Source organism: Sebastes fasciatus, chromosome 18 (assembly GCF_043250625.1).
Source record: "Sebastes fasciatus isolate fSebFas1 chromosome 18, fSebFas1.pri, whole genome shotgun sequence".
Taxonomy (NCBI): Eukaryota; Metazoa; Chordata; class Actinopteri; order Perciformes; family Sebastidae; genus Sebastes; species Sebastes fasciatus.
The window spans coordinates 6,619,306-6,646,942 of record NC_133812.1 but is presented as its reverse complement, the minus strand read 5'-3'; the positions used below and the strand labels follow the sequence as shown (position 1 = coordinate 6,646,942).

The following is a 27,637-nucleotide window of genomic DNA, read 5'->3' as shown; positions in this document are numbered from 1 at the left end:
GTGCATTACTATCATACTATCTGTGTTTTTGTTCCGGTGCTTTGCACAGAGCTGACACCCGCCCGCGCGGAGGTCCGCGGAGGTCCCCGGGGACCGCCGATAGACAATGAACTCATGTTTTTATGTTAATACAATGTGCCCTAATACGTAGGATATTATTACAGACATTCCTGTAAACTTACGTTGCAACATTTACTATGTGTTTATTTGCAAATAGAGCGGGTAAGTGAGATCCAATCACAAGTGGTCACTCAAGACGCATCATGTGGAGACGTATTCTAATGCCAGGTGTGAACAGACGTACTTAAAGCTGTCCACTCTGCCAGGTTTGATCAGGCCTCAGAGACTACAGTCCAGAGATTTGGAAAATCGAGGAATCAAAATGAAAATTATCACATTTACAGATTGGCCAAAACTAATAGATATCAAATTTATTTTTGGAATTGGTCAGCAAAACGATCAGCGACCTGATCCACGCCGGCCAATTACACTGATTATAGTGTTATAGCACATTAAATGGTGCCACTTACTCAAAATAATAAACATGACACCATCTTGGCCAAGCACGCCACTCTCTTTCACAATAGCTAATGGCTAAATATTCCGCCGGGTTAACTGAGTAATTGTCTGTTGTCAACATGCCACGTATAATTATGAGTGACTCTAAAAGAGCATGTGTTAATTGTTTTTTTATTTTCTGGCTTTTTTCCTGCAGGTTGTCCTCCTCCCGCCATCCTCGTGTCCTTGGCCAGACAACCCCTCGGCACATTCCAGCGCGTGTCTCTGTCACGAACCGAGCGCGGCGAAATACATCATCCCCGACACCACGTCCCACACACATCCATTCAACTAAATGGCCTCGTTCTTTTTTGTCTCTCTCGCAGACACAAACATCTAGTAAACTGAGATATTTACTGGGTAATAAATGTTTTTGGTAGCAAACCAAGGCCTCTGGAGGGGGATGTTTTGAAGAGAAAAGTGACATGTGAGCAGGGGACATATCATGAAAAACCTTTTTCAGTGCTTGTGCACATTCTTTTTGGGTATCTGGAGTTCCTACCAACCCACAAACTGTGAAATAAGACAACCCAGTCAGTTTTTTGAGGGCCGTCTGGGTCAGAAAACATGTGATTCAACAAGCCAATCAGATGTGACTCCCCTTCCTATGTCACATGCAGGCTCATTAGAATATACCGCTTGAGATCTACCTTTGCAAAGGTGCATCATATTTTTCTAGCAGGCCAATCTGGGCTTTTTCAGGAGGGGGTCTTAAAGAGACAGGCGCTAAAACGGAGCGTTTCAAACAGAGGGTGAATACAGGTATATTCAAACAGACAGGATGAGAAAAATAATATGTTTGTTTGAACATTAAAGCATGTAAACATGTTCAAGTAGAAACCCCAAAATACAAGTATGAACCTGAAAATGAGCACGATATGTCCCCTTTAAAATGATGACCTGAATTTGAATGATTAATCCAATATGATGATGACGTGAAAAGCAGCAGGACATGATTGGCCGTCCTGTGGCAGGGAGACGGAGCTTATATATCCAACTAAAGCTCCAGCGCTCTCTTTTTTGCAGCCTTCTTTTAATCACCATAGTCGGAGCACTCTTTTGGGCCAACTGTGTTTCATGGATGCTCAAGCATGAAAGAGGAATCTTGTTGGTTGGATCCATAGAAATAATGAATAAAAAAGGCTTTAGAGTTTGTCACCACAAACTACAGCATTTTAATTACGGTAGATTCCCTCGAGACTGGAGCTGCAAATACAGCACCGGTACCACTGGGAGTCCGCATCATTGCTAAGCTAATAATGTTGGCCACTGTAGTGCTGATATACACATGAAATTAATCTGGGTAATATGCATACTGGATATATTACCGGATAATATCAGACTATGGTCATTAATGCTAATGGGAATCATTAGCGTAGTTTGCATAAAAGGGGTTTTCAAAATTAAATTGTCAATCGCCTAATGCTCTCTCAGCTGGAACAAAGGGTGAACTGTGCATAGACTTGGTGTGAGCCAAACACTTCTGTCTTCAACTTTTAGAGGAAATAGTTCAGCATGATGGGTAATGTGGTTATTCACTTTCTTTCTGTGAGTCAAAAAGATCAATAAATGTCTGTGTAAAAGAAAAATGTGCACTTTTGTACTTGACGAACATCAGTTTAGTGTCTTTGGCTATAGCACTGGTTCCCAAGCGCTAAATTCCGAATCCTAAAGGTCTTACTCTGCCTCTGATTGGCTAGTACTCATTGCCTTCGTTGGTTGGGTTTAGGCTGTCAAAGTTAAAGCGATAATGACACAAATTTGTTTTAACGCCAATAATTTCTTTAATGCAACTTGCGTTTTTAGGTTGTAACGGCTCAGTTTTAAAGCTAGAGTGAAAATAATGGTATCATATGAAACTATAAAACCCTAATGAATCCATTGGTATCAACCATGTCATACTAGCCTGTGGGAAGAAGGTAAATAACGCTCCAAACTTACACTAAATTTTGGCAAGGAAAAACTGGCATGGCCATTTTCAAAGGGGTCCCTTGACATCTGACCTCAAGATGTGTGAATGAAAATGGATTCTATGGATACTCACGAGTCTCCCCTTTACAGACATGCCCACTTTATGATAATCACATGCGGTTTGGGGCAACTCATAGTCAAGTCAGCACACTGACACACTGACAGCTGTTGTTGCCTGTTGGGCTGCAGTTTTTATGATTTGAGCATATTTGTTATGCTAAATGCAGTACCTGTGAGGGTTTCTGGACAAGATGTGTCATTTTTTTGTGTTGTTAATTGATTTCCAATAATCAATATATACATACATTTGCATAAAGCAGCATATTTGTCCACTCCCATGTTGATATGAGTGTTAAATACTTGACAGATCTCCCTTTAAGGTACATTTCAAACAGATACAAAATGTGCAATTCATTTGTGATTAACCTTGATTAACTATGGACAATCTTGTGATTAATTGTGATTAAATATTTGAATCCATTGACAGCACTTGTTTAGGAATGAGGAGTGAGATTTGTTAGGGTAAGCCAATCAGAGGCAGAGTAGGACGGATCATGCCTTCGCTATAATGGGAAAAATAATATCGCTTCCCAGACACTGTCAGCTTTTACATTCCTGTTTGTGTATGGATTAAACAAACCAGATACAATGTACTAATAAATTTAATGTAAGAGTCCTTACCTGCTTGGCCAGTAGCGATGCTAACCGCAGCGAACAGCCTCTGCGTGCGGCTCAGTTCCGACACCCCGTTGACAGCCTCCACCTCAAAAGTGTAGTTGGCGTGGGGGAGCAGGTCCACGATGGTCACATAAGTGTCCACTAATCCTGACTGCGCGGGAGAGTATCCCACATTGGTCCCACATTGAACACACTCCTCGGGTTCCCAGCTGCAGCGCCGGCATATAACCCTGTAGGTGACGTCGTTGCGGCCGCCCGTGTCAGCCGGCGGGCCCCACTCCAGGCTGACGGTGGTCTGGTTGATGTTGTAGACCAGGTTCTGTGGCGCGGAGGGAGGTCCTGTCAGAGGTGGACACAGAGGAAGCCAGAATTAAATAACTGAGTGCCAAGGAAAGTGACAGCCAAGAGTGTGCATTGACTGAATCTGTGCTTTCACTGTTCTCTAAGAAAAAAAAACACACACACTACAGGACATGCCAGCTCCAGCCCTAGAGCCAAACACTGACACTCAATTATAATAAGACTCAGATCCAGAAAAAAAAATAGTACAGGTACAGTGAAAGGAAGTCAGCTCTGGCAGGCACCAAGGTCAGTGTTAAAAGGCTGTGAAATCAAGGAGTGGAGCCCAGAGTTTCAAAGGGGGAATAATTTCATAGTAGAGTTCATTCACCACAGTTTTTATGTCCTGTCCTGTTTTACAGTGTAAGAGGGTTTTCAGCTTCATGTCAGGCCCACTTAAATACCCTAGTTATCACATTCAGAACCATTCCAGAACTTAAAATCATTCTTGTCTTGAAACTAAAAGTGATGAGTTTACTAAATGTCCAACCGATCGTTTGCTTAACTCATTAAATTAAGAGTTTAAAAACAATTATTGTTAACTTATTAGCATGCCGACATTCTCCAGAAAACCTTCTTTGTTTTTTTTTGTTATTAGTCATTTTATTTGATGTGTCACAGCACTTCAACCTTCAAACATGTCATGATGGGATCACAACAGCAGCTCACAACGCCCTTGCTTGGACCACACCCATCTTCAAACTCGGCCTTTTTTTTAATCTCAACTACAAACCTGTAAAGTTTCATGACAGCATATTGCACATTTGTGACGCTATCACTGTGACAAAATCTGTCCACAGACATATAAACACCTGGGAAAGTAGTTAAAACCTCCTCTGTGGTAGTTCCCGCTACACCAGGTGTCTCAAGGACCATATTTTTCCACGATGACTCACACAGACTCACAAGGTGAATAACCAGCCGCACACACTGTCACGGCTGGTAATTATGCATGAGCAGTGATCCTGACTTAATTTAGATGCTAGCACGGCAAAACCTGTGATGACTGGGCAGTGTGACATATTAGTAATCTGACTTGAAGCTTCTTTACTTAGAAAATGAAGCTTTACTAGCAACTCTCAGAAACTTGACTTAGCAATTATTAACTGACCTCAGTTTCTTAAATTTCTAACTGAAAACTTTGTTCTTTTGGCCACTTGGGGGGAAAACTATTGCCTGTTTACACATTCAGTAGACACAGCGCAGATATGGCAATAAATTAACTTTAACTTGCAGTTGTGTTCTGTGCCACATGATGAATGTGAGTCCAATTTTCACTCTCCTGCAAGATCTGTTTTTGTCTTTAGCTGCTATGTTCCACTATGTCAGTCTCTAACTGTGTCTTGCTGCTGTTTGGTGCTGAGCAGGTCGTGCACAGTGAGTTCAAAAGCTGCCTGATGCTGCTGGAAATGAGGTTGATGAGAGCACAAAAGTTGCTGGCCGTAAAAACCAAAACAATTAGCTGAAGGATGCTATAAAAAAAAAGCTCCTCAGAGCTGAGCCAAGTTCCTCATATTTAAATTCTGAAACAACCTGACCTCATGCATTCAAACGCAGCTACTGATTCATCCAGATGGACTAAGGGCTTTGTTTACATACCGATTGTTAACAGCATCAAATGTGCAGCTGCTATGAAGTCTTTCCTGTTCTCCAAAAATATACAGCTATCCCAGCTGGAGATGATGGCTTTACTGGGCTGCCTTAGAGAGCTAAATCATACAGACAGCAGGACACTTAAAGTTAACGTCCTCCAAAAAAAGACTCAAAGACTGACTCGCCCACAGAATTTATGAACAAGATTTAAACCTGGATTATCACCGCGCCGTAACTGCCGTATACAGTTTCACTTGACACACAGTAACGACTAGCTCCGTGCCATTAAAAGTGCACAGGACCACAGACCGTTTGCCTGTAAATGCTCACGTAATGGCAAAGAGATTAGCTCATCCCGTAAAACAATGAATAACAAATTGCTGCTTTCATCTTTCAAATTCCAGGCTGTTGGCTTTTACGGCCCAGATGTTGATATAAATAAACTCCCACCGACGCAGTAAAGATTATATGACTTGTATTCTTTGTTTATGAAAGCTTTAAGAACATCTTCATTTTTTGTTCTCCGGGAGATTTAAAAAGCGCTCTACTTTCTCAGGATGTATTCTTCGAGGGAATCTCGGGGAGGGACCTCTCAACTCATTAAATTTGTCACATTAACTAACAAAATAGGTCATGCATATGCATAGAGCCCAAACTGCTATCGCAATATTCGGGCTCATTAATACAGCACTTAGTTGTTTTTCCCCGTTCCACCCATTAGAACCGAGGACTCGACGGAGACATCCATATTCATGATCATCGGGCGAGATAAGAGACCGTGGACTGGGAAGATGAAAGAGCCACCTGTGGCAGGTGAAGTGGAGAGGAGTGACTGCTGATAGCGACACTCGACTTCAGCCTTGGTATTGACACTCGACCCGCGCTCTCAATCTTCCTCACAGACAAAGAGACGGTGTGCCACGACGCATACACACTTAGACACACACACACACACACCTCCAGGTCTGAATCTGAGGGGTCTTTTATTCTAGCGTCTCCATGGCCACGGTAAGCGATGATAACATCTCATGCTTTGCTCGTGCCACTCTCATTTGGGTCTCAGGTGCCACAGATCAAAGCGGTGATATCTCGGCAACAAGAGGCGAAAAGGAAATTAGATTAGGCTGACCCTGGATCTGTGTGACCTTTGTTTTTTGTGTTGTTGTTTTTTTCAGATGAACACTCTTCTTTTCTTCCTCTAAAGGCCTCAGTATGCTTCAAAACGGAATGCTTGACGGATCACCTGACATCTGGAACTCCTACCACCTTTACACCTGGTGTTAAAATGCGTTTTGGGTGATCGGATTTTTAATCAGTTAGTGCTTGACCACATGAAAGTACAGGTGTAAATGCACCCGAAATGCACTGAAGACGGATTGTGATCCGATCGGCCAAACCACCTCCAGGAAGTGGTCAGGGACGCATTGTGACCACGAGTGTAAATGGAATTGTGTTTTCAATCTACATACAACAACTATGTGGGCAGTAGTGAACATGAGGTACGGATCAACGGTCGGGCGGGTTCGGGTGCTTAGCCACTAGAAAATATCACGGGTTTGGAGGTAGGGCAGGTTAAAAAGTGACAAAGAAGCATTCAGAGTAAGTTATTAATAACTTACAGTAGCATTGTGTGCAATAGTCCACCTTCTCCTCCTCTCTCTGTCACTTTCTCTCGAGCACACCTAACAATTGACCGACCTGCAAACCGACTTAGTAAGGGACAAATGTGCTACTATACTGTATAGTTGCCGGTTTGCAGGTCAGGTTTGGGTAGTAGATTAACGCATATTTTTGCGTGTCGGGTGGTGCGGATTGGCTCTCATAGCGGCTCGGGTGGGTATTAAAAACACAGTTAATCGTTCACTCGACCCGCTTGGTCGGCTCTCAATCGGATCTTAATGTGTACACTGGAGACACATTTGTAACAGACAATCCCAGTGTGCAACACCATTTAGAGGAGAGACGGTCTGAAAGTGTACAATTTAGCCCCTTTCCCACTGGACAAAAAACTCACTAACACGTGGCTTTTGTCTTCAGTGGGAAAGGTTACAATCGACATTCATTCCTGAGACAAATGACTCACAGGTATTTATCGGCTCCATTTCCGATCAGCAGTGATGGAAACATGACGCCCAGGTGGACACACTAATTTCCGCCCCTTTTCCGGCATGATGCTGTGTGAGGCGTTTTGAAGTGAATATACAGTAGGGCTGTCCCGAATACCATTTTTTGGGCTTTGAAGTTCAGTGAGAAATATTCAAAGGTGTTCGAAGCTTTGCAGCGTGGCGCGGTGCGGCGTAGCAGGCTGACACACACACACACATCTCTACACACAACAAACAGCAATATCTGTCTGAGAATAACTGATAATGTTGAATATAAATAATGTTGTGGGATTATTCCTTATTTCATGGGCTATTTTTGGATTTGTATTTTACTTTATACTTACATATATAAAAGAAAGAAAAAAAAAGAACAAAGCATTCGAATACTGATTTGAGGGTTGATTGCCATGGCAACGGTCGAAGCTTCGAAGCATTTGGGTCAGCCCTAATATATAATTAATCAGATCAACAGGGATTTGGATAATTACTACAATGTATTAATGTACAAAACATAATTAATATGCTCTCTTTAAAGCAACCAGACTCCAGTCAGACTACAGATATTTTACCTCGCTCATCATCGAGACACACTCTATTGAAACTCAGACAGAAACAAAATAGAACTCATCAAAACTGTCTTTGACAGGCTTTCCACTGATCCAACAATCACCAACTGTGGTTTGAGAGTTTGAAGAGTAACAGATATAAAAACTAAGTAACCACCGTAACACTTTATTACTCACTGTTTACTAACCCTGCTTTGGCAGGCGTGTCCGTGACGTCAAACGTGACACACCAGCAAAAAACTAGAAAGGCATATTCGTGACGATGGGGAAAGAAGTCTATGGAAGTATCCACACTTTTCCTTTCAGACGTGGTGAGATGACTCATCATACTACCCAGTTATTTTTAAGCATACTGAACCCCCTCTTTCTCTTTCTTCCTCTGTCTTGGCGTCACTTTGTTTCTCTGAATATGCTCTGTCTGGACTCGGGAATATGAAACTCTGCCCCCACTTCACCTCCGGCGCAGATCTGCGCTGCAGACTGAGCCTTCCGCTGTCTTTCTGTCTGTCTGCTCGTCCTCATAGCTCAAGGGCTTGTCGCTCTCCCTCTTCTTTTTACTCTTTTTCTCTGTCTCTCACTGGCCCCGCTCTGTCTTATCTTTCCGTGTTCTCTCCTCTCACCCCTCCTCCCAGTCAAGTTTCATTTCACGGATTAGGCTGCCAGAGCCCCCACAGCCTGAAATGTCTCAATCCCTCCAACGCTGCCACTGTCACCAAGCATGGGTGAGTGTGTGTGTGTGTGAGGGTATTTTTGTTGTTGTGCATAAATATGGATGCATGCACAGTTTATGTTTCCTGCCACATCATTTGCATGCTAACATGGAACAGATTTTAAAGCCGAACCTGTGATTTTGTGGAATAAACAACTCCAATGTGTAAAAATGGTCAAAAACAGTCCTCAGCATCCACTACATCTAATAATCCACCGTATAGAAAGCATAGGATAGTAGCGGATCGCTTTTAGGTCATGTTCCAAAGCCCATCTCCACTCTGTGCAGAGTTGTGAGACCTGAGTAAATCCAAGCTTAGGAGAGAAGAATCCGGCGCTTATCTGCCTTGAGAGGTGCTCCGGGCTGCCTTAACCCACCGCAGCCTATTAGCTGGCTGTGCTCTAATTGGGGAGCTGTGGGGAGAGGGGCGGCAGGGGTGAGTGGTATTCAAATCGCCCATGAGGTAATCCTCACTCGACAAATGTGTGTTGTGACCCCCGTGACCTAGCCTCTAATGATGTGGCTGCAGCAGGACCTGTAGGAGTGAAGCCATGCAGAAGAGGAGGAGACGAGCTCCAAGATTTTTTTTATTTTTTTTTATCTGAAGGGCCTCCGGATCCTGCTGTAATAAACAACATTTCAGTAATACTTCAGTACCACACTGAATTCAATAATGGATTTGTGACTTGCACAAAATGTGAGCTGCACGCTAAAACTCCATTTCAGCCTGTGGAGAGATGACGACACATGGACAGGAATAAAAAGTGAAAGGAGAGCATCACTAAGACAGTGTTAAAACTATGAACATATTTTATATTTATATATGTAATATTTTTAGCAAAGATAGACTTTGTTCCGCACCGTAGCTACTGAGAAATATATGCAAAAAGTAAAAATACAAAATTGAAGTGTTGATAAAAGCATCTACCTGGTGCTCGGTGCTTGTCATGTCTGTGAAATGATGCCCATTGTGACTTGTCAAACTGTGAGTGTGATGTCTTCATATGAACTCTTAGATGTCCTTGCATGTGGTGGTATTTGTGAATCTTGTTGTGAGTGAAGTGTCTGCGGTCCCTATTTGCATGTCCAATTACATTGAGGATAAAAAAAAGCATGCAGCAATTTACATTGAATTTGCATGTGCATGTGCATGACGAGGACGGGGTCAGAGAGGCTTTATGTGTTGATCAGCATCATTTCAAATTATTACATCTAAGTTAATAACAGCATGGCATTCAGATTTGGACATTTCACTGATATGTTGTGTGCTTTCCCCGGGTTTATTACAACCTATCAGTTCTATTGATTACGTCAACATTGTACTCACTAAAGAAAAGGAAAAGGGCATATATATAATGGATGGGTAGACTAATGTAATCATCATCACAGCAAAGCGAGCAACTTCCCACAGGCTCCAGACCCATAAGCCTCGGTTATACTCTCAAACGACACGTACACGGACAGCTGCGGACAACACGGACGCGTAGTAGTTCTGTTTACACTGTCCGCTTGGAGAACACGCTCCACATCGCTATGCTACCACTTGTTGCGAAGTGGCTGACAAGTCTGGACAGTTCCGCGTGGTCACAACAAATTAGCGGTACGTGGACATCGGCACAGATCCTACATCGTACACACTCTGATGACGAAATTGATTCACACGAACCCTAACGGACCCTCGCAGACGCACAAAGTATAACTTTGGCTTTAAGGATGCCAAGGCTCCATATTAATTGTGCAGCAGGTACTTCGTGGTAATTTGATAACTTACTAATGTGTTTTGTTCATTCATACATGCATCAGGCCTATAAACTGAAATGGCAAAGACATTCTTTCTGTTTTACATCTATACCATAACTGTTACTAGAACCTTTACCATACTTCCTTCATTTTTTACCTACATATTCAAGAGGTCCTGTCTGGTTAAAGGGAGTTATGTCAAAATCTAGACTCAGCATCTGAAAAATTTACGTTGATAAAATGCGTTCATAGTAGGGCTGTCAAAGTTAACGCAATAATGACGTGTTAACACAAATTAGTTTTAATGAAACTTGCGATTTTTAGGTTATAGCAGGCTCAGTTTTATAGCCAGAGTGAATATACTGGCATCATATGAAACTAGAAAACCTAAGGTACCCACTGGTACCAACCATGTCATACTAGCTTGTTGGGAAGGAAGTTAAAGAACGCTCCAAACTTGAACACACTTTTTGGCGAGGAAAAACTGCCATGGCCACTTTATGATAATCACATGCAGTTTGGGGCAAGTCATAGTCAAATCACACAGCTGTTAATTTATTTCCAATAATAAATATATACATACATTTGCATAAAGCAAGCATATTTGTAATTAAATACTTGACAAATCTCCCTTTAAGGTACATTTTGAACAGATTAAAAAATGAGTGATTAATCACAATTAACTATGGACAATCATGCGATTAATTGTGATTATTAATCAATTGACAGCCCTACTTTATAGTGTATATTCTTAAATAAAGTTGCTTTCAATCAAAATATAACCAAAGAAACCATCTGCACAGCTATAGAAGTATAGCATGATGCCCAGAAATAACAAAAACAAATGGATTATTAGTTTAACACTGGTTCTAGTGTGGTATCAACACTAGCCCCTACATTCTGCAGCCCGTTCACAGTCCCCTAGCAACTCCAGGCAGGATGGACCCTCTGACGGACGTCAACTTGTCGAGGTGGCACATTTTCAAGGGGTGCGGGGGTGGGGGGTCGGGGGAACTGGGAGGAGCAGACGACCGCTCACAACTGCCCTTTTCAGCCCCTAGCTTGCACCAGCGCTGCCCACAGCTGTTGCGTGATTGATGCCTATACTCCCCAACCTGTCAACAGCTCCTGTCTTGTGTGTTGCTTCTGGAGAAAACGCCTCCCCATGGCCGTCCCCCATATATCTCATTTTCTCACAACTTTGCATATGAATGCCGTGGACAAACATTCAAAAAACACCAAAGTGTTTTTTCTTCCTTCCGCCCCCTCTCAACACATATAGGGAAACAATGGATCCGGAGCTATGTTTTTGGAACTTCTTCCCTCATCTTTATTCAGCGTGGATTTGGCTTTCCATGTCCCCACATTACATCTTCATCTCATTTCCTCTCAAATCCTCATAGACACATTTCTTAATCTCTGTGCGCCAGAGATCCATCTCACTGTTTTGCTAAGGCCTATACGATATGGTAGCTTTACAAACCCCTATTTAAAAAAATCTGTCAATCAAGCTATTTGTTCAGGCAGTGCAAATTCATTTTCAATTACTATTCTCTCCTGGTCTGGATAAGGCTTGAAAAAAGGAAATCACAGTGACTATTGGTCACACCGACTTAATCCAGCGATGAATGAGGAAATGCACGTACAGAAAAGGCGTGCGAAAAATTGTGCCGGGTGAATGAGGAGGAGGGCGAAGCTATTCATACAAGTTAAAAATACATATTTACATATAATGGTATGGGGTCATCAAGTGTAGACCCGAAGTTAATGAAAATGAATAATGGAAAGTGTGCATTAGGCAACTTCAGTAATTACTACGCTACTTGGCCAAGGTGATTACCCAGAGGGGAACAGCCAGAGGACACCGCAAAGAAGTGGGAACTTTCTCCTGTTCTGTTCTCACCGCCGCATGCGAGTCCTCCTGCCCTTGTTCAGCGGGAGATGTTAGAGTGAAGCGTTAACATCCGATTAGGATGGTTGGAGAAGTGAGTAATGGACCTGTCTGTTAGAACAGGATCTGTATGGTTGCCTCTGTGCTACACGGAGAGATTGGTGGTTTGTGGTCATTGGTCGGCCTCAAATTAGCGCAGTTTGAGTTATGTCCTTGTTTGTGTCAGACGGTGATGGGAATGGAGTTCAACGGACAAAATCTGAGCCATGTATAAGAGCTTTAATACGTTCAGCAAGACTATGTAACTTCCCCTCAACAGCAGCCACTCCATGCAGCCATAAGTGACAGTTGTGGGATAATGCCATTTCATTTTCCAAGAGTCAGTTGCTGACGCCGTCATTAACAGGTCTGACTCAGAGCAAAAGGAATCTCACCACAAGCAGCAAACAAACATGTCTTCTGCTGAGGTAGACTTTTTTGCAAGTCACAAGTAAGTCTCAAGTCTTTGCACTCAAGTCCCAAGTCAAGACTGTCAAGTCCCAAGTCAAGACTGTCAAGTCCCAAGTCAAGAATGACAGGTCCCGAGTCACGATAGTCAAGTCGCGAGTCAAGATAGTCAAGTCCCATGTTAAGACAGTCAAGTCCCAAGTCAAGACTGACAAGTACCGAGTCAAGTCCCAAGTCAAGACTGATAAGTCCCAAGTCAAGACTGAAAAGTCCCAAGTCAAGACAGTCATGCCCCAAGTCAAGACTGACAAGTCCAGAGTCAAGTCCCAAGTCAAGACTGACAAGTACCGAGTCAAGCCCCAAGTCAAGACTGACAAGTTCCAAGTCAACATAGTCAAGTCCCAAGTCAAGACTCACAAGTCCCAAGTCAAGACTAACAAGTCCCAAGTCAAGACTGACAAGTCCCAAGTCAAGACTAACAAGTCCCAAGTCAAGATAGTCAAGTCCCAAGTCAAAACAGTCAAGTCCCAAGTCAAGACTCACAAGTCCCAAGTCAAGACTGACAAGTCCCAAGTCAAGACTAACAAGTCCCAAGTCAAGATAGTCAAGTCCCAAGTCAAAACAGTCAAATCCTAAGTCAAGACTGACAAGTACCAAGTCAAGACTGAGAAATCCCAAGTCATGATAGTCAAGTCCCGAGTCAGGACCCAAGTCAAGACTGACAAGTCCCGAGTCAAGTCCCAAGTCAACACTGACAAGTCCCGAGTCAAGACTGACAAGTCTCAAGTCAAGACAGACAAGTCTTGAGTCAAGTCCCAAGTCCTATACTTTGAGTTTTGAGTCATAATGCACTCTTTACCAAATTAACAACACAGTAATGATGTCATAATGCATCCATTTTACAAAAATCATGAATGCTTTTTAAAATTTCTATTTATTTGTTAAAAGAAGTTTGTTGAAACAAGTGCGAATGACCTTTATCATTAAAAAAAGAGAGATCTGGGGAATTAAGTGTTGACTTGCTGGGAATGACTAGTGTTAGTGAAGTCATGAGTCATTGGTGTTAAAGTCCAAGTTGAGTTGGTTTGATTTGTCTACAAACCAATGGGTGACGTCACAGTGACTACGTCCACTAATTATATACAGTCTATGGTTTGAACAATACTGAAATGTGATTTTAGTCTGAATGCCAGCATTTAAAGAATATCAAAACATGATTAGAACAAGTATATAGTATGTTGAAGGTTTATATTTTAATGACAAATAACGCTTGTGGAGAATCATAGCTCATTAACAATGAGAGAGGAAAAACTTTCTTATCCAAGTTACCCTCCATTTTACCCACTGTTTTAATTTAAATGTTTTTCCTGATAATATATTATATCAATTATGCATAATATAATATAAAGATAATAAACCCACATCCAGTAGAAACATTATTTTGGAAAGCTAAGAAAAGGTGCAAACTTCCAAAGCATGTGCCAAATAATTCATGACCGAAGAAGAACACACACCGGTATCGTATAAACACACCTGTGTGTTGAAATAAATGGAAATACTTTGGCAGAGACGGAGACGCTGCTCAACGAGCTGCTTTACAGACGCGTATAAATGACACTTTTTATTTGATATTTACAACATTAAATCCAAACTCCAATCCGTGTAATCCTCTCTTTGATTCTCTGATTTAATGCATAGACAAGCCAATGCAGCGCTCGTAACATTTGCATAATATCTCACCAGCAGTCTCTCTCTGTCACACACACACACACATACACACACACGTTAGAGATTCTGACTTGGCCTACTTTGGGTGTTCAGGGAAAAAGCGGCAGCGCTCAGGATGTGAACCAGGCATGCTGATTTTCCCGCGTATGCATATCTGTTTTTGTTGTTTTTTAATCCACGGAAAATGCGACAAAATAAATTACCACAATCTTAAAATGTTAATTTAGCCACACTCTTTCTTAATAGATATGTCAAAAAACAGAATGACGACGGTGCGCATTTAGCAGCCAGAAGCCCGTGGGCCTATCCGGGAGTCTTGTGATACATTATCAGAGGAATGAAGCCGGCTCACAGATAAGGTGTAGAGATTATGTTTAGGGGTGCTGTTTACCTCGGCAGATAAAGCAGAGTGTTAACGTTGCCCTGCTGGGGTTTGACACTCCCCCATTGCACAGTAGCTGAAAGCAACAGAGAGAGAAAAAAACATCCAGGAGCACCTTGAAATAAACTTGTTTGAGAATGGATTTGGAGCAAATCAGCCCCACCCTTTCCGACTGAATCCCCCGGCCTGTGTAAATAAGCCATCAATGGCTGTCACATAACTGTTACACTGGCCAGGACAAATGAAGACGCAGGGCGCTGCCTGGGCTGCCGCTGCTGCTGACTGTAATTGCAATCTTTCAGACGGGAAATGGCAAATTGCTCCTCTCATCATTAGCAACCAGCTAAGACAGAAAACAGACATGCAAGCCTGCAAACATAATTATAATGACATACTGGGAGGCAGAGGAACTGCCACGGAACACATCTGGGCCTTTCATGAGACCAGTGCAGACTGGCTGAGCAGGTCTGCCGTGGGCTCTGGACTGTGTGTTTTTTTTTTTTTGTGTTTCCTCCCATGTGCGTCTGTTTAAATTCAGATCCCATGAAGTGATCTGCACTGTGTTTGCTTGGCAACGGAGCATGGCGGACTTACTTGTGCAGGCCACAGACGGAGGGTCAGAGAGTGCTCGGTAGTAGCCGTCCTCGCAGTCGCAGCGCCAGGAGCCCTCGCGGTCGTTGAAGCTGTGCGCCGGACAACGAGAGCACTGAAGGTCCTGGGAGGAAGACTTGTAGAAACCACGGCCGCATGCTGTAGAAGAGGGGAAAAAAAACACACAAGGGTGAGGCCCGAGGCAAAGAGAGGACAAAACAGAAAGTTATAAACCCTGTTTGCACAGACAGTGTTGTGTGTCATGTAATTTATTAGCTCATAAATCTCAGCATAATGACATCTGCTCAAATGAAAGACAGGTGATTCATTTTACAATTTGTCATATTAAAAAAAATTATAAAAAGATGACTGAATAGGGCGGTGTTTCCCAACCTTTTTGTTTTTCACTTTAAATATTTTAGTGTCTGTTAGTCACATATTTTATAATTAAACAGTTCCCCTTCAAACTGCTCAAATTGAATAATTTTCAGAGGTAAATTAAACCACTTTTTACAAAAAAAAGCAAAGTTGTGTAGCAGAACTTAGCTTTTTCGTCTCTCGTGTCCCATTATTCATCTTGCAACCCCTAAGATTTGTCATGTGACCCCCGTTTACATAAGCCAGAGTCCTCTGGTGGAGAGGACAGCTCAAAATGTACTTCTAGTGATACAAAGTGCAAATGTTTAAACTTCCATATTTTAAAGTTTAAAAAAAAAAAAAAAAAATGAAATCAATAAATGTCTCAATATTCACTTCAACATAAGTGCTTTATAGTTTTTGATAATGATCCCCTTAAATTTGGTTATCAAAGAACTGTGACCAAGATATGTGCTAAGCAGTAACTAAGCGGTCAGTAATGGATTAATATGGCCATGCTGGTATAAAAAAAATTCAATTATACCCACCCTCTAATATCCGGCCGACATTACGGTCTTAAGTGGCTAGCGGGCTAAAGCTAGAGTGAAAACGTGGTATCATATTAAACTGGTACCATACATGTCATACTAGCTCGTCAGGAAGGAGGTTAAATAACGCTCCAAAGTTAGGCTACATTTTCACAGAGGTCTCTTGACCTCTGACCTCAAGATATGTGAATGAAAATGCAATTCTTGCAGAAATCTCCAAATGTCAAATGTTTTTGAGGCCAAATCACAGCATGGCTTTTTTATATGTTGTTCCTCAAGGTCTTGGTGTCTTAATGTGGTATTTTGGAGGAAATTTTTGATCATTTTCATATATTCTGTGGTAAAAAAAGTGGTAAAAAACATTTAAAGGATGAGAATGGCCATCATATACTTCCATCATAATGTTCTAAGCTCTTTATAAACTTTCATAATTTATTTCATTTAATTAGTTCATTAATATTTCTGATTGATGACTAGAACAACTTGACACACTGTGCTAATCTGATCATCTCAAATAAATGTTCAGGTTCTCAGCTTTCAGATGACATAAACCACTTATAAGTGGCACATAGTGGTGACCTGCTATCTCCCCCTAAAGACCCCCTGTACCCCCCTAAAAAAAGACAAAAACGGGTCTATGTGAGTCTCTAAGGGGTTAACCAGAAACTTAATAGATACTCGGAAATTTTTATTTAGTAAACCCCAGCTGAGTCAGGTTCACATAGCAGTATATCTTCTGATGACTGTCTCCAGGTGATATTAGTCCTGTGCAAACACAGTCTGGAGGAGTCCTCACCTCACACCTGAATTCCAATCACGACGAGGGCATGACAGAACAAACCATTATGTTCCCATCTTGAAGCAGCCAGTATTTTGACTGAGCCTGCCCCCTCAGGCTTCATCGAACAGAACTGAGTCATGAAAAAAAGGATCGTAAATATCCCATTGGAGACAGAATAAACTACAACCTCTCACTTCTAGAGGTAAATAACAAGGCTGATGAATCCTCAGGCCGGTAAAGAGGTCCGACTTGTTTATAACGAGTCCTATCTCTGAGAAGAAACGTTCTTCAGTAGAGCAGAGAGATAAGAATATACATATCGAGGACGAGCACCTGGATCATTTCAACATTTTACCTTTGACTAAGACGGTAAACAAACCTGATGGATTGATATGACTAATGAAGGAAGACTCATCACCAAGCGTGTGGTGAGATAATCATCTCACCGCAGGCCTGTCTCCTACAAAATCATGTTCCCATACAACTGAACTGCATTCTCAATTACGTTTCGTGGGAAACTTACTTTCTCCTGGATTAGTAACAGTTTTAAACACGTCATTAAAGTTGTGAATTTAAACCAAAACTACTTGGTTAGATTTAGTAAAAAATATCATGGTTTGGTTCAAAATAAGTACATTTGCTACCAACAGTGGTCTCCTGGGTGAAAGTCCTCCGTTTGTTTGACCCATCCACCCCAAACCCCTCTCTACCCGGACTTCTGCGGTGTCATTGTATGGGAGCTTTATTTCTAAGAGACCAGTCCTGCACACATCGGTGGCATTTTTTGCAATTAATTCGCACATCATTATATTTTTTCAAACTGTTGTTTTTGCTATGAATACTTTAACACAGAACGCAAATATTACACTGCGAAAGAGTGATGTACTTTATTTCAGAATTAGGTCGACTTTTCTGAGCTTTCGCAGCACCGGTAAAGGCATCAACCAATCAGGTTGTGCGGAACGGGTTGAGTTGTGCCTGTATTTATGAAACAACAACACGGACGCTTCGTAGTCCGAACCAGGATGGCAAACTTTATTACTCCTTTCAACTGTGACAAAGACAGCACAGACCAGATCCACTCCTTTCGTTCTTCCCTTTCACAATAAAAGCCCTAGACGTATAATACCCACAGGCGATCATTTCGCATTTTTTGTGTCATTTATTCATCACGCCCCCACTGTGTAAAGGCCTTTACACCCAAATTATTCACCCGCCTATAATTTTTTCTAAAGTTACAAATGAATCCCGTGACAGCAAGTAAAGACGGAGAGTAAAAGGCAACACAAGACTGATTCATACTGTAGCGACTCACATGCATTTGTAAGAAGTAAAAGCGTCTATTCTGGGGTCTGGCTATTTTAGCCTCAGAGTCTACTAATCCACAGTGACCGGCTGTGTGTGTGCGAACCAGAGCTAAGCCTGGCGAAAAGCTGCAATCCAGGCCACATGATTTCTTAAACAATCTGCGAGAAATCTATACTTCTGTGAATAGCTCTGCATACAAACTATCAAATTATACATAAAATGCATTTTTCATGAGCCATGGGGGAAATGAGGAATGGTTGTCATACTGGGTCTCCCCTCCATTACAGATCTGGGTTCTGCTATTTCCTTTTTTTTTCCCAGGGAAATATATTGGCCACCATCTCCCATGACAGGTCCGGAATGAGAAGGATAGAGGGATCTGAGTTTTCTTGTTTTACCACTTCCAGAGCGTCATGAAGACGAGGCCGGGGCTCAGGGTATCCCCATTTCAGCTACATGAAAGCCCTGTCATTCTCCATTTATCGCACTGCCACAGCCTCGTGAAACAAGACCTTTTTTTTTTTCCAAGAGGGGAAAAAAAGACATGATTTTATCTCTAATCTTTCTTTACCTTTCCGAGCCGGTAATTGAAAACAGAGCCACAAGGAGGCTGCGAGCGGCGGGTCTTGAATGCTGACCGGGCGAAAACACATATACACACGGTCTACAAGTGCTTACTCATCATATTGAGCTGCTTTTTTTTATCGCATGTTTCACTTCTGATGAGCGATAGCAGTTGACAAACAGCAAAGGAAAGCATGTATCTGATACGCAGTGTAAACGCTCCCCCATGGATGTTGGTATTGACAGTGAAGGGCTTTTCTCCAGCATGTTAAAGAATGGCTAGATCCCGTTTAAGACGGGTGCTTTCTCCCACCATGCCGGGCTGTTTAAACATTCTGATAAGACAGCGGGTCTGTTTGCCTTTGGGTTTCTGAGAGCTCATCTGCTGGGTGGCCGGTGTGCAGAGGGGGGGAAACCCGGCAGGGACCGAGGCTATCTCCCACCGCGACAACCACTCCGGCAGACAAGAGCATCCACAGCCCAGATCAAGACGCGCACAAGGCCGGGGAGTGGGGGGCGGCTTACGAAAGTCAACTTCACTGGATAACTCCAATTTACTAGCACTTATCTTCATAGCTTTCGCAATATCTCTGTTGGTTAGCGTTATGCTTTTTCTCCCTTAATAACAAATACAATACCAAACTCAGTCCGATACCGTGTACTGATCCAATAGCAGTGCTCATTTTCTCCAAAAAGCTGTAAACATGTCTGTATAATGAAGATCATTCATCACCTGCTAAACAGCACAGCTCGCCACAGTGTGTTTTTTTTTTTTTTTTTAACTCCAGCTGGTAAAGGCTTTTGTTAAAAAGACATTATGTAGTTCCTTGTTTACCGAGCCGCTCTCCTTTATCAGGCTTTGTTGAACATGGAACAAAAGCAATTTTGTCCATTCAACGTTTCAAAACAAAGCTCCTGAGAGAATGTGCAGAAAATGTCTAAATCTAGTACTAGGAAAAAAAATAAACTTTAGGGAGTAAATATTTGCAGTTTTTAAATTAAAGAGTAACTTCTCTATTTCTCAACCTGGACCCTGTTTTCCCACGTGTGTGTGTGTGTGTGTGTGTGTGTGTGTGTCTAAGTGACTAATGGGGACAACACTGGTCCAGTATTGAGGGAGAGTGCTAAACAAGCTGTAATGCGATTGCTCGGGGGAACACCTCACCATCAATGTACATCCATTAAAAGTGGATTGTTTTTGCCACTGACAGGATCAGATTGTTATTATATGTATATGTATATGTATCTGACAACATTATGGAAAGGACCCTACAGAGAAATAAAACCTTTTTCTTTACCTTTTGCTTGATCCCATCTGGTTAATCAAAATGTATTTCTTGCAAAGCACATGCAGGAAGTGGCCTGGTATCAACAGTAGCTCAACAGAAAACTATTTAATGTGACTACGTGTACCTGATCTGCTGAAAATGGTTAGTATCGGCCCCCGTGTTAATGTAACTGTCCAACACGGTCTCACAACAGTTTGTGAAATGGAAACGAGTTAGGTTTGGAAATAGATCGACTTGGTTAGGTTCAGGCAACAAAACGAATAAGTTAGGTTCAGGAAAAGATCGTGGTTTGGGTTAAAATAACTCCGGAAGTGCTGTAACTTAAGTACAAAAGTTATGTGACAAATAAATCAACGTTGACTCGTGGTTTCACAGGGGACATTAACAGCGGACTCCTGGGTGAAAATGTTTTTTGACCAATCCATCCACCCTGACCTCCTCCCTACACGGCCCTCTTCACTTTCATCTTCCCAAATCTCAGAAATTACTTTGGTGAGTTCAGTGTTACTGATGGAAACGATGGCCCAAACTCCGAAAATAAGAGCCTGTTTTAATAAACTGTATTTGCCCTTTAACTCGAGCTCACGCAGCAGAACACAGTTCATTTTCCATGCTTTTTTTCCCAGCAAAAGCCCATGTGTTTATCAGTGCGTCCGACTAGGTTTGGCACCCGGAAATGTTTACAGAAGCAACAAGGCGGCAAATGAGGCCTCAAAAAATCGAATGCCTGTATGACACAGGCAACTAAGTGCTTCTGCAGCTCTATCCCCACCACTGGCAGTGCATTGAGTGACAAGTACAAACACAGCCGTCCCAGCCCAGCATTCCTGTCCCGGCAGCAGCAGCAGCACCAGCAGCAGCAGCACAGCACACACTGACTCGCTGCTGGCGACTTTCCGTTCCTGGCACCAGATGCTGAAAAGACACCCTTTAGTCTGAGACACTAAGATGGGATGATAGTGAGTGAGAGGTTCTTTGTCGACTGTCCCCTTAGCAACACTTTTCCTTCTGAGGGGAAATATCTACGATGCAATTACACCAGGTCTGTTCCTCCAGTAAACTGACAAAATGACTGACACCTTAACTGGCAAACACTGACACACAAACATGTTAAAGCATTGTACGAAACCCCAGACTCTTTGCTACTTTCACTGACTTACAGTCCAACATGTAATTACATTTGTAAGTGGAGTGACTTCTTGAAAAGAGGGCCCATTTACGTAAGCTTGGCCCTTTTCCGGCACAGATAAAGGCAGACTAATGGTTGGTGCTCGTTGACACGGGCCTGTTAAAAAAGCTCAGCGGCAGACACAACAGTCGGCTTATTTACGACACTGAGAAATTAGTCAGTCCTTAGAGAGGCGGGTTGAGGTTAAGCAGAGAGGAAAAAAAAAAAAAAATACAAGTCTTACATTCCAGCCAGCTCCTCGGCAGGCTACGGAGCCAGCATCTGTAATTTCCCTTCCAGTGGTCAAGCACTCTCATTCAGTGATGTGTGGGGGGACAAGCTGCAGTCAGCAGTTTTATACAGAGAGAGGAAGAGGAGCTGGAGAAAGGAGAGGTCCTCGGAGTAGTGGGATAGAGATAATCAAACACTCTTGTGACTATAGCATCTCAATCACGGCACACATTGGCCCGGAGAATAAAACAAAGTCTCCTTATCTTATGCAGACACACATACATGAAGAAAAAACACGGATTTCTGTATTTTTCTAAGATCGGTTTATTTCCTTTCCCTCCGAGCTGAGCTTCTTAACATTCTTGAATTACATCCAATTTCTCTCACGCTTTGGCGGTGTCATGACACTCTGGGTGAGGGACAGAGAGGAGGGGGAGCAGCCTGACATATCCCTTCCTGGCCAAAATAGAAAATAATTATTTCCCTTGTCTGGGGGGTGACGCCATGGCACTGGGTGATTTTTTTTCCTCAGTTAATCTTGTGCCTTGGCTGACAAATCGGATTCCAAATTTGCCCTTTTAGTTTTCTGTGTAGTTTCCTAGCTTTCTATGTGTTTGCTGGGGCTGGTTAGTGAAGTATAATGTGAAATACGACTTTGACATCAACAGTCAAAACTAGGGCTGTCAATCGATTAACATATTTAATCGCGATCAATTGTATGATTTTCTATAGTTAATCTCAATTAATCTCAAATGAATCGCACATTTCTTTTATCTGTTCAAAAATGTACCTTAAAGGGAGATTTGTCAAGTATTTAATACTCTTATCAACATGGGAGTGGGCGAATATGCTTGCTTTATGCAAATGTATGTACATAGTTATCATTGGAAATTAATTAACCACACAAAAAAAATATGCTCAAATCATAACATGACAGATATTGTCCAGAAACCCTCACAGGTACTGCATTTAGCATAAAAAATATGCTCAAATCATAACATGGCAAACTGCAGTCCAACAGGCAACAACAGCTGTCAGTGTGTCAGTGTGCTGACTTGACGATGACTTGCCATAAACTGCATGTGATTATCATAAAGTGGGCATGTCTGTAAAGGGGAGACTCGTGGGTACCCATAGAACCCATTTTCATTCACATATCTGGAGGTCAGAGGTCAAGGGACCCCTTTGAAAATGGCCGTGACAGTTTTTCCTCGCTGAAATGTAGCGTTAGTTTGGAGCGTTATTTAGCCTATTTGCCTACAAGCAAGTATGACATGGTGGGTACCAACGTATTCATTAGGTTTTGTAGTTTTCTAAGATACCAGTATCTTCACTCTAGCTTTAAAACTGAGCCCGCTACAACCTAAAAATCACAAGTTGCGTTAATGCGTTAAAGAAATTAGTGGTGTTAAAACTAATTTATTATCGCGTTAACTTTAACAGCACAAGGCAAAACCTGTAAAGTGTTGAATCTGGCCGAACCGGACCAAGACAGCTGTGTCACAATTGTAGTCAAATTCTGACCGATCATTCTTAGTCTGCTTCGGTTTATACTATGTTGGGTGTCTGCATAGGCGGATGTGTTCGCAGGGGTGCGGTTGGCGCGTATGATCCATGTGGTCGTATACGTTGGGTTGTATGTGGATGTCCGCAGATGAAGCGGACCTTGTGGCCGGATGACAAATCCACACTTTCGGACCCTTGTGGCTATGTGGATGTGGAAAACAAAGTATCAATACAAGTACTGTATTGGTGCCGGCATCCTGTCTTGGAGAAACTGAGCATTCCTTGCTTACTTACAACCCACAAATCCAATCAAGGTTACAACCCTTATTACTACTGAGCATGGAGAACTCTAGCTGGTCCAAACAGGGCAGCTGGGATATTGAGTTTCTCCCCATGTGTCTCAATATCGCCGCAGACGGGGCTCAAAGTGAGCTGCAGTGTGGGAATGTGGGAGATTCCCTCTGATTTTTTGCAGACTGCCAGAGAGAGAGCCAGGGTGAGAATGACTAGTGTGGGCCTTTCTGTCTCCACGGTCCTAGCATGATGAGTCCTGTCAGGGCCGTGCCTCCCCCCTTCTCCAGCTGCCCTCCCGTCCGGCCTGATTATGTGTTAAATCCGCCCGTGTGTCGGGATGGATGTGGAAAGAATGCACGCGGAAGGGAGCCGAGCGGGACCGCGGAGACCCGGAGAGAGCAGCCTGGAGATAGCACCCCATTAGAGTGATAAAAGAGGCAGAGGGAGGAGAGCAGCCGACAGGACCAACATGCAGGCCCCGCCGCTGATGAATGCCAGGTGGAACGGGTCAAGCGTGATAATGGAAACAGTTTATTTTCTTATTTAAAAAAAAAAACACCATTGCTTTCGGTAAAGCGCTCACCATGGCCGCCGCCACTCCGATAGGGAAATGTCTTTATAAATATCAGCTCTAAACACAGGCCTGGTGCGATGGGGAGCCTGTCGCTTGTGGTTTATAAGAGTATGTTTCCTCCCAGAGTCTTTTCCTTTGTCTGCATCATTCTGACATCCAATGCTGAGCGGGCCTCTACATATACCTCTGAACTTTAAAATGTTCTAGTATCTATATTGTTCTATATTCTGGTGCTGATTACAGAGATAGGTATAGCACTGATACCAAAATGGTATTACCTCACCTTGTTGCGCAAACATGTTTTTCTAGTTGAGCAATTTCCACTTGCTGATGGGAAGTGGACAGAAAGCTGGTTGGTGAGCCTTTACTTCACAATATTTTATAATTTTTTTTTCCCATTAAACAAAAGAAGCCAAACTTCTCAAATGTATGGATGTACCGATACCGGTTCGGATATCGGGCCGATACTGACTCAAATAGCCGGATCGGGCATCGGTGACAATGGAGCCGATCTATTGAATTCAATTCTATTATATTCTAATTCAATTTATAAACTATATACATTTTATACTGGAATTGTAATTCCTGTTTAAGTTTTGACCAATTTGTTGCTGAATTAAAACAATTTACACCTGAATTATAACTCAAAAAGTTGCTGGTGTATGATTTATTATTTAATAATAAATAACAATTCACAAAATGTATATCTGTATTTTGCTTTACAAAGTTAGGAAAGCGATGTTTAAGTCCAGCCTGATGTTGCCTTACACATGAAAGAATTATCCCAGTCACTTCCACACAGTGAGGCATACGGCTAATTAATTAAACCCTGGTGGGTATCGGTATCGACCAATACCAAGAGCCCAGGTTTTGCTATCGAGACTGAAAAAGTCAGATCGGTGGATCCCTGCTCAGACACAAGGCAGAATTACCAACCAGGCAGAGCAGACAACTGCCAGATTTACTGCGTGTCAACTAGTTTTGTGCTAATTTGGGAATGTGCAACACTAAAGCACAATAGTGACAGGAGCTCATAAAGGGGATCTTCCTTCTAGGGGGCCCTGACTTTAAATGGATCCTGTGTCAAAATCTAGTTTCAAGACCTTCATTTTATGAGTGTTGTGAGTATACTGTATGTTGTATATTCCTAAATGAATGTGTTTAATCAGGTTTTCACACATTAAACCGGTGGCCAGGTAGTGTTTTCTACTAGGGATTGGTCATCGATTTTTGATTTTTCGAATAGTCGTTAAATTATAAAAAAATCAAATAGTTTATGCGACTCTTCATCCTCATCTTAAAAATATATATATTTCCCTTGTATTAACTGTCGCAGGCGATGCCTGGTAGTAACGTTACTAACCGGAAAAACATCAAGGCCTATGGAAGGAGACTGGGACACGGGCGGATGTGGGTATTACACATGCGCAGTGTAACTGGAGATGCGGTTGTGCGTTGCGATTGGCTCAATTTCGACGAGTGAGTGAGTGGGAATAATGCAGTGCTTATTCGAATACTAAACGACTAATTCCCAGTTATTTTCGAACAGTATTTTTGCTTGGAATACACATCCCTATTTTCGACCATAAGAATACCAGACTTAGAGATGTTCCGATACCTTCCGATAAAAACACGTAATTGTAATGGACAGCTAACGAGTGAGCCATCTCTCTTCTTTTTCATCTCTGTTGAGAGTTGTACATGCTCAGCACCGATCGGGCAGGATGTATGGATCTGGTAGCAAGTGTCACATGTTGTTGTTGTTGTTGTTGTTCCTGTGTAGCGTAAATGAGCTGATAAATGATATGATAACTTGATATCTGATCCGTGCATAGACTCACGTACTCGCAGATACCCGATTCAGCCTTCTGGGCTGTATCAGTATCAGAACAACTCTAGTTAACAGGAGCCAGAGAGCTCATGTTTTTGCTCCTCGGCAGGGTGATCTGCCCATGCTCAAATGTTAAATGTTGTCTAAACACAAGCAGTCAGACAAGACATTTGCCTAAATGAAATCTAAAAGTCTAAATCTGGTTAAAAGTGACTGAATAATCTAATGAGAAAATTCAAAGGCAGGGTTTGGTTTTGTGCTACCTGTGAAAAACCGAATGTATTTTCTCACTAAAACGTGTCTGATCGCTTCTATTACACTGCAATCCATTGTTTATACTGTCATAAACATTCTCTGTCAGCTATTTCAAAATGCCCTGTGTCTAGCTGGATGTTCAGACAACCATGAAATGCTATTTAAAAACCCAACTCCTGCTTCATGTTTCTCGGTTTTACTTTCAGGGCATATACGATTAGGACCATGACCGTGCGTTACGACTATAGAGAAGGATGTCAATAGCTCGCGCAGAGCTTATTTCTTATGCATTAATGTAGCCTGAGGCCTATGTGTGTTGCTCTGATTAGATGTGACTTATGTTCTTTGCCTCAATAAATAGTAGGCCTGGGTGTGGACATACATCAGGCTCTGTTTACTGGCATTTTATGCATGCTGAACTATGGCTGCATCTCTTTTATGGACTAAAGCCCGTGGTGTTTTCCCCCACAATGTAAGAGGCAGTACATCTTGTGAGTAATTTCAGAGCAACACAGGCAGGCAGACCTGGAAAAAAAAATCCCAGCAGAGTGTATTTCTTCTACTTGAAAAGCCAAAGGACAGCTCAATTGATCTCGTCTCGCGGGTGATGTGTGGACTTTTGTAGCTGCAAAGGTTTTCGGAGAAATCAAGTGCACCCGGAAGGAAGGCATGAGTTATTTATTAAGCTCACTGCAGTGCTTGCTGGCATTTTGTTTACAGCTTTGCATCATCTAAACTGTATCCAATGTATGCTAATATTACGATGAAGAAATTCTTGTTTCGTTTTCAACATTGTTTTTTCATCTGATCACGGGAGCAACAAAGGAAGCAGCAGGTGTTTGTCGAATTCTTTTCCTTTTTTCAATAAAGAAAGAGATGCTCAGCAGCTGGGTTTTTTTTGCCCGCAGACATGTTAATCTCCCACCTATGAGGGGCGAGGCGCCTATACAGCTCCGGGAAACAGTGGCAGATCACACAAAGAAAAGGGAAAGAACTGAGGCTGCGCTGAAAAGCTCTTCACGCAACGGAGATAGAGTTTCAATGTCAAACCCCTTCCACAAAAAAGTTCATTTCAAACACAAACGCGTCCCGTTGGCTTTGGAAAAAATAAAGGAACCTAAGACATCCTAGGTTAAAATAAGGCCAAAAAAGAAGTCCGATTAAAAGGACGAACATATAAACGGTTAAAGAATCTGTTGTCAAATTGTGCTGGATCCTCCCTTCACCCCACGCATACTTGGAATGGCTCTGTCTGGCTGCTGCTACACTCCACACATACAGACAACCGACCCATTCATCCGAGGTACCTGTGCTTAGCGGGAGATAAGTAGCTTTCCATGAGAAACAAAGAGAAGATTAGCATTCCCTTACACTGCGTTGGAGGGCATGCAGCTTTGCCCTCTGAGCAGGGAGCACTGAAGGAAGTGGCTGCTCGGTTGTTCACAGCAAAGATCAAAGCCAGACACTGATTAAGTTATACTCCGATTTGAAGCTAATGCTCCTGTTATGTTGCTCAGGAATGATACATGAAGTTTAACCTGAAAGTGGGACAGTTTGGAATTAAACAGCTAAACTAATGAACACGTAATCAGGTCCAAGTCAAGAACACCGTCACTTACGGTAATCTATGTTA

General features: G+C 42.3%; 1 protein-coding gene across 7 annotated transcripts in view; it reads right to left on the bottom strand.

Moving 5' to 3' along the window:
- epha7 (eph receptor A7) overlaps window positions 1-27,637 on the bottom strand; it is a 102,043-nt gene that overhangs the window by 59,607 nt on the left and 14,799 nt on the right. For all 7 annotated transcript variants that reach the window (XM_074616422.1, XM_074616427.1, XM_074616423.1 and 4 more), the window contains exons 4-5: window positions 15,302-15,457; window positions 3,211-3,546 (exon numbers count right to left, since the gene is read on the bottom strand). In XM_074616422.1, coding sequence (XP_074472523.1) covers window positions 3,211-3,546; window positions 15,302-15,457 — 492 coding nt within the window. The remainder of the gene's footprint in view (window positions 1-3,210; window positions 3,547-15,301; window positions 15,458-27,637) is intronic.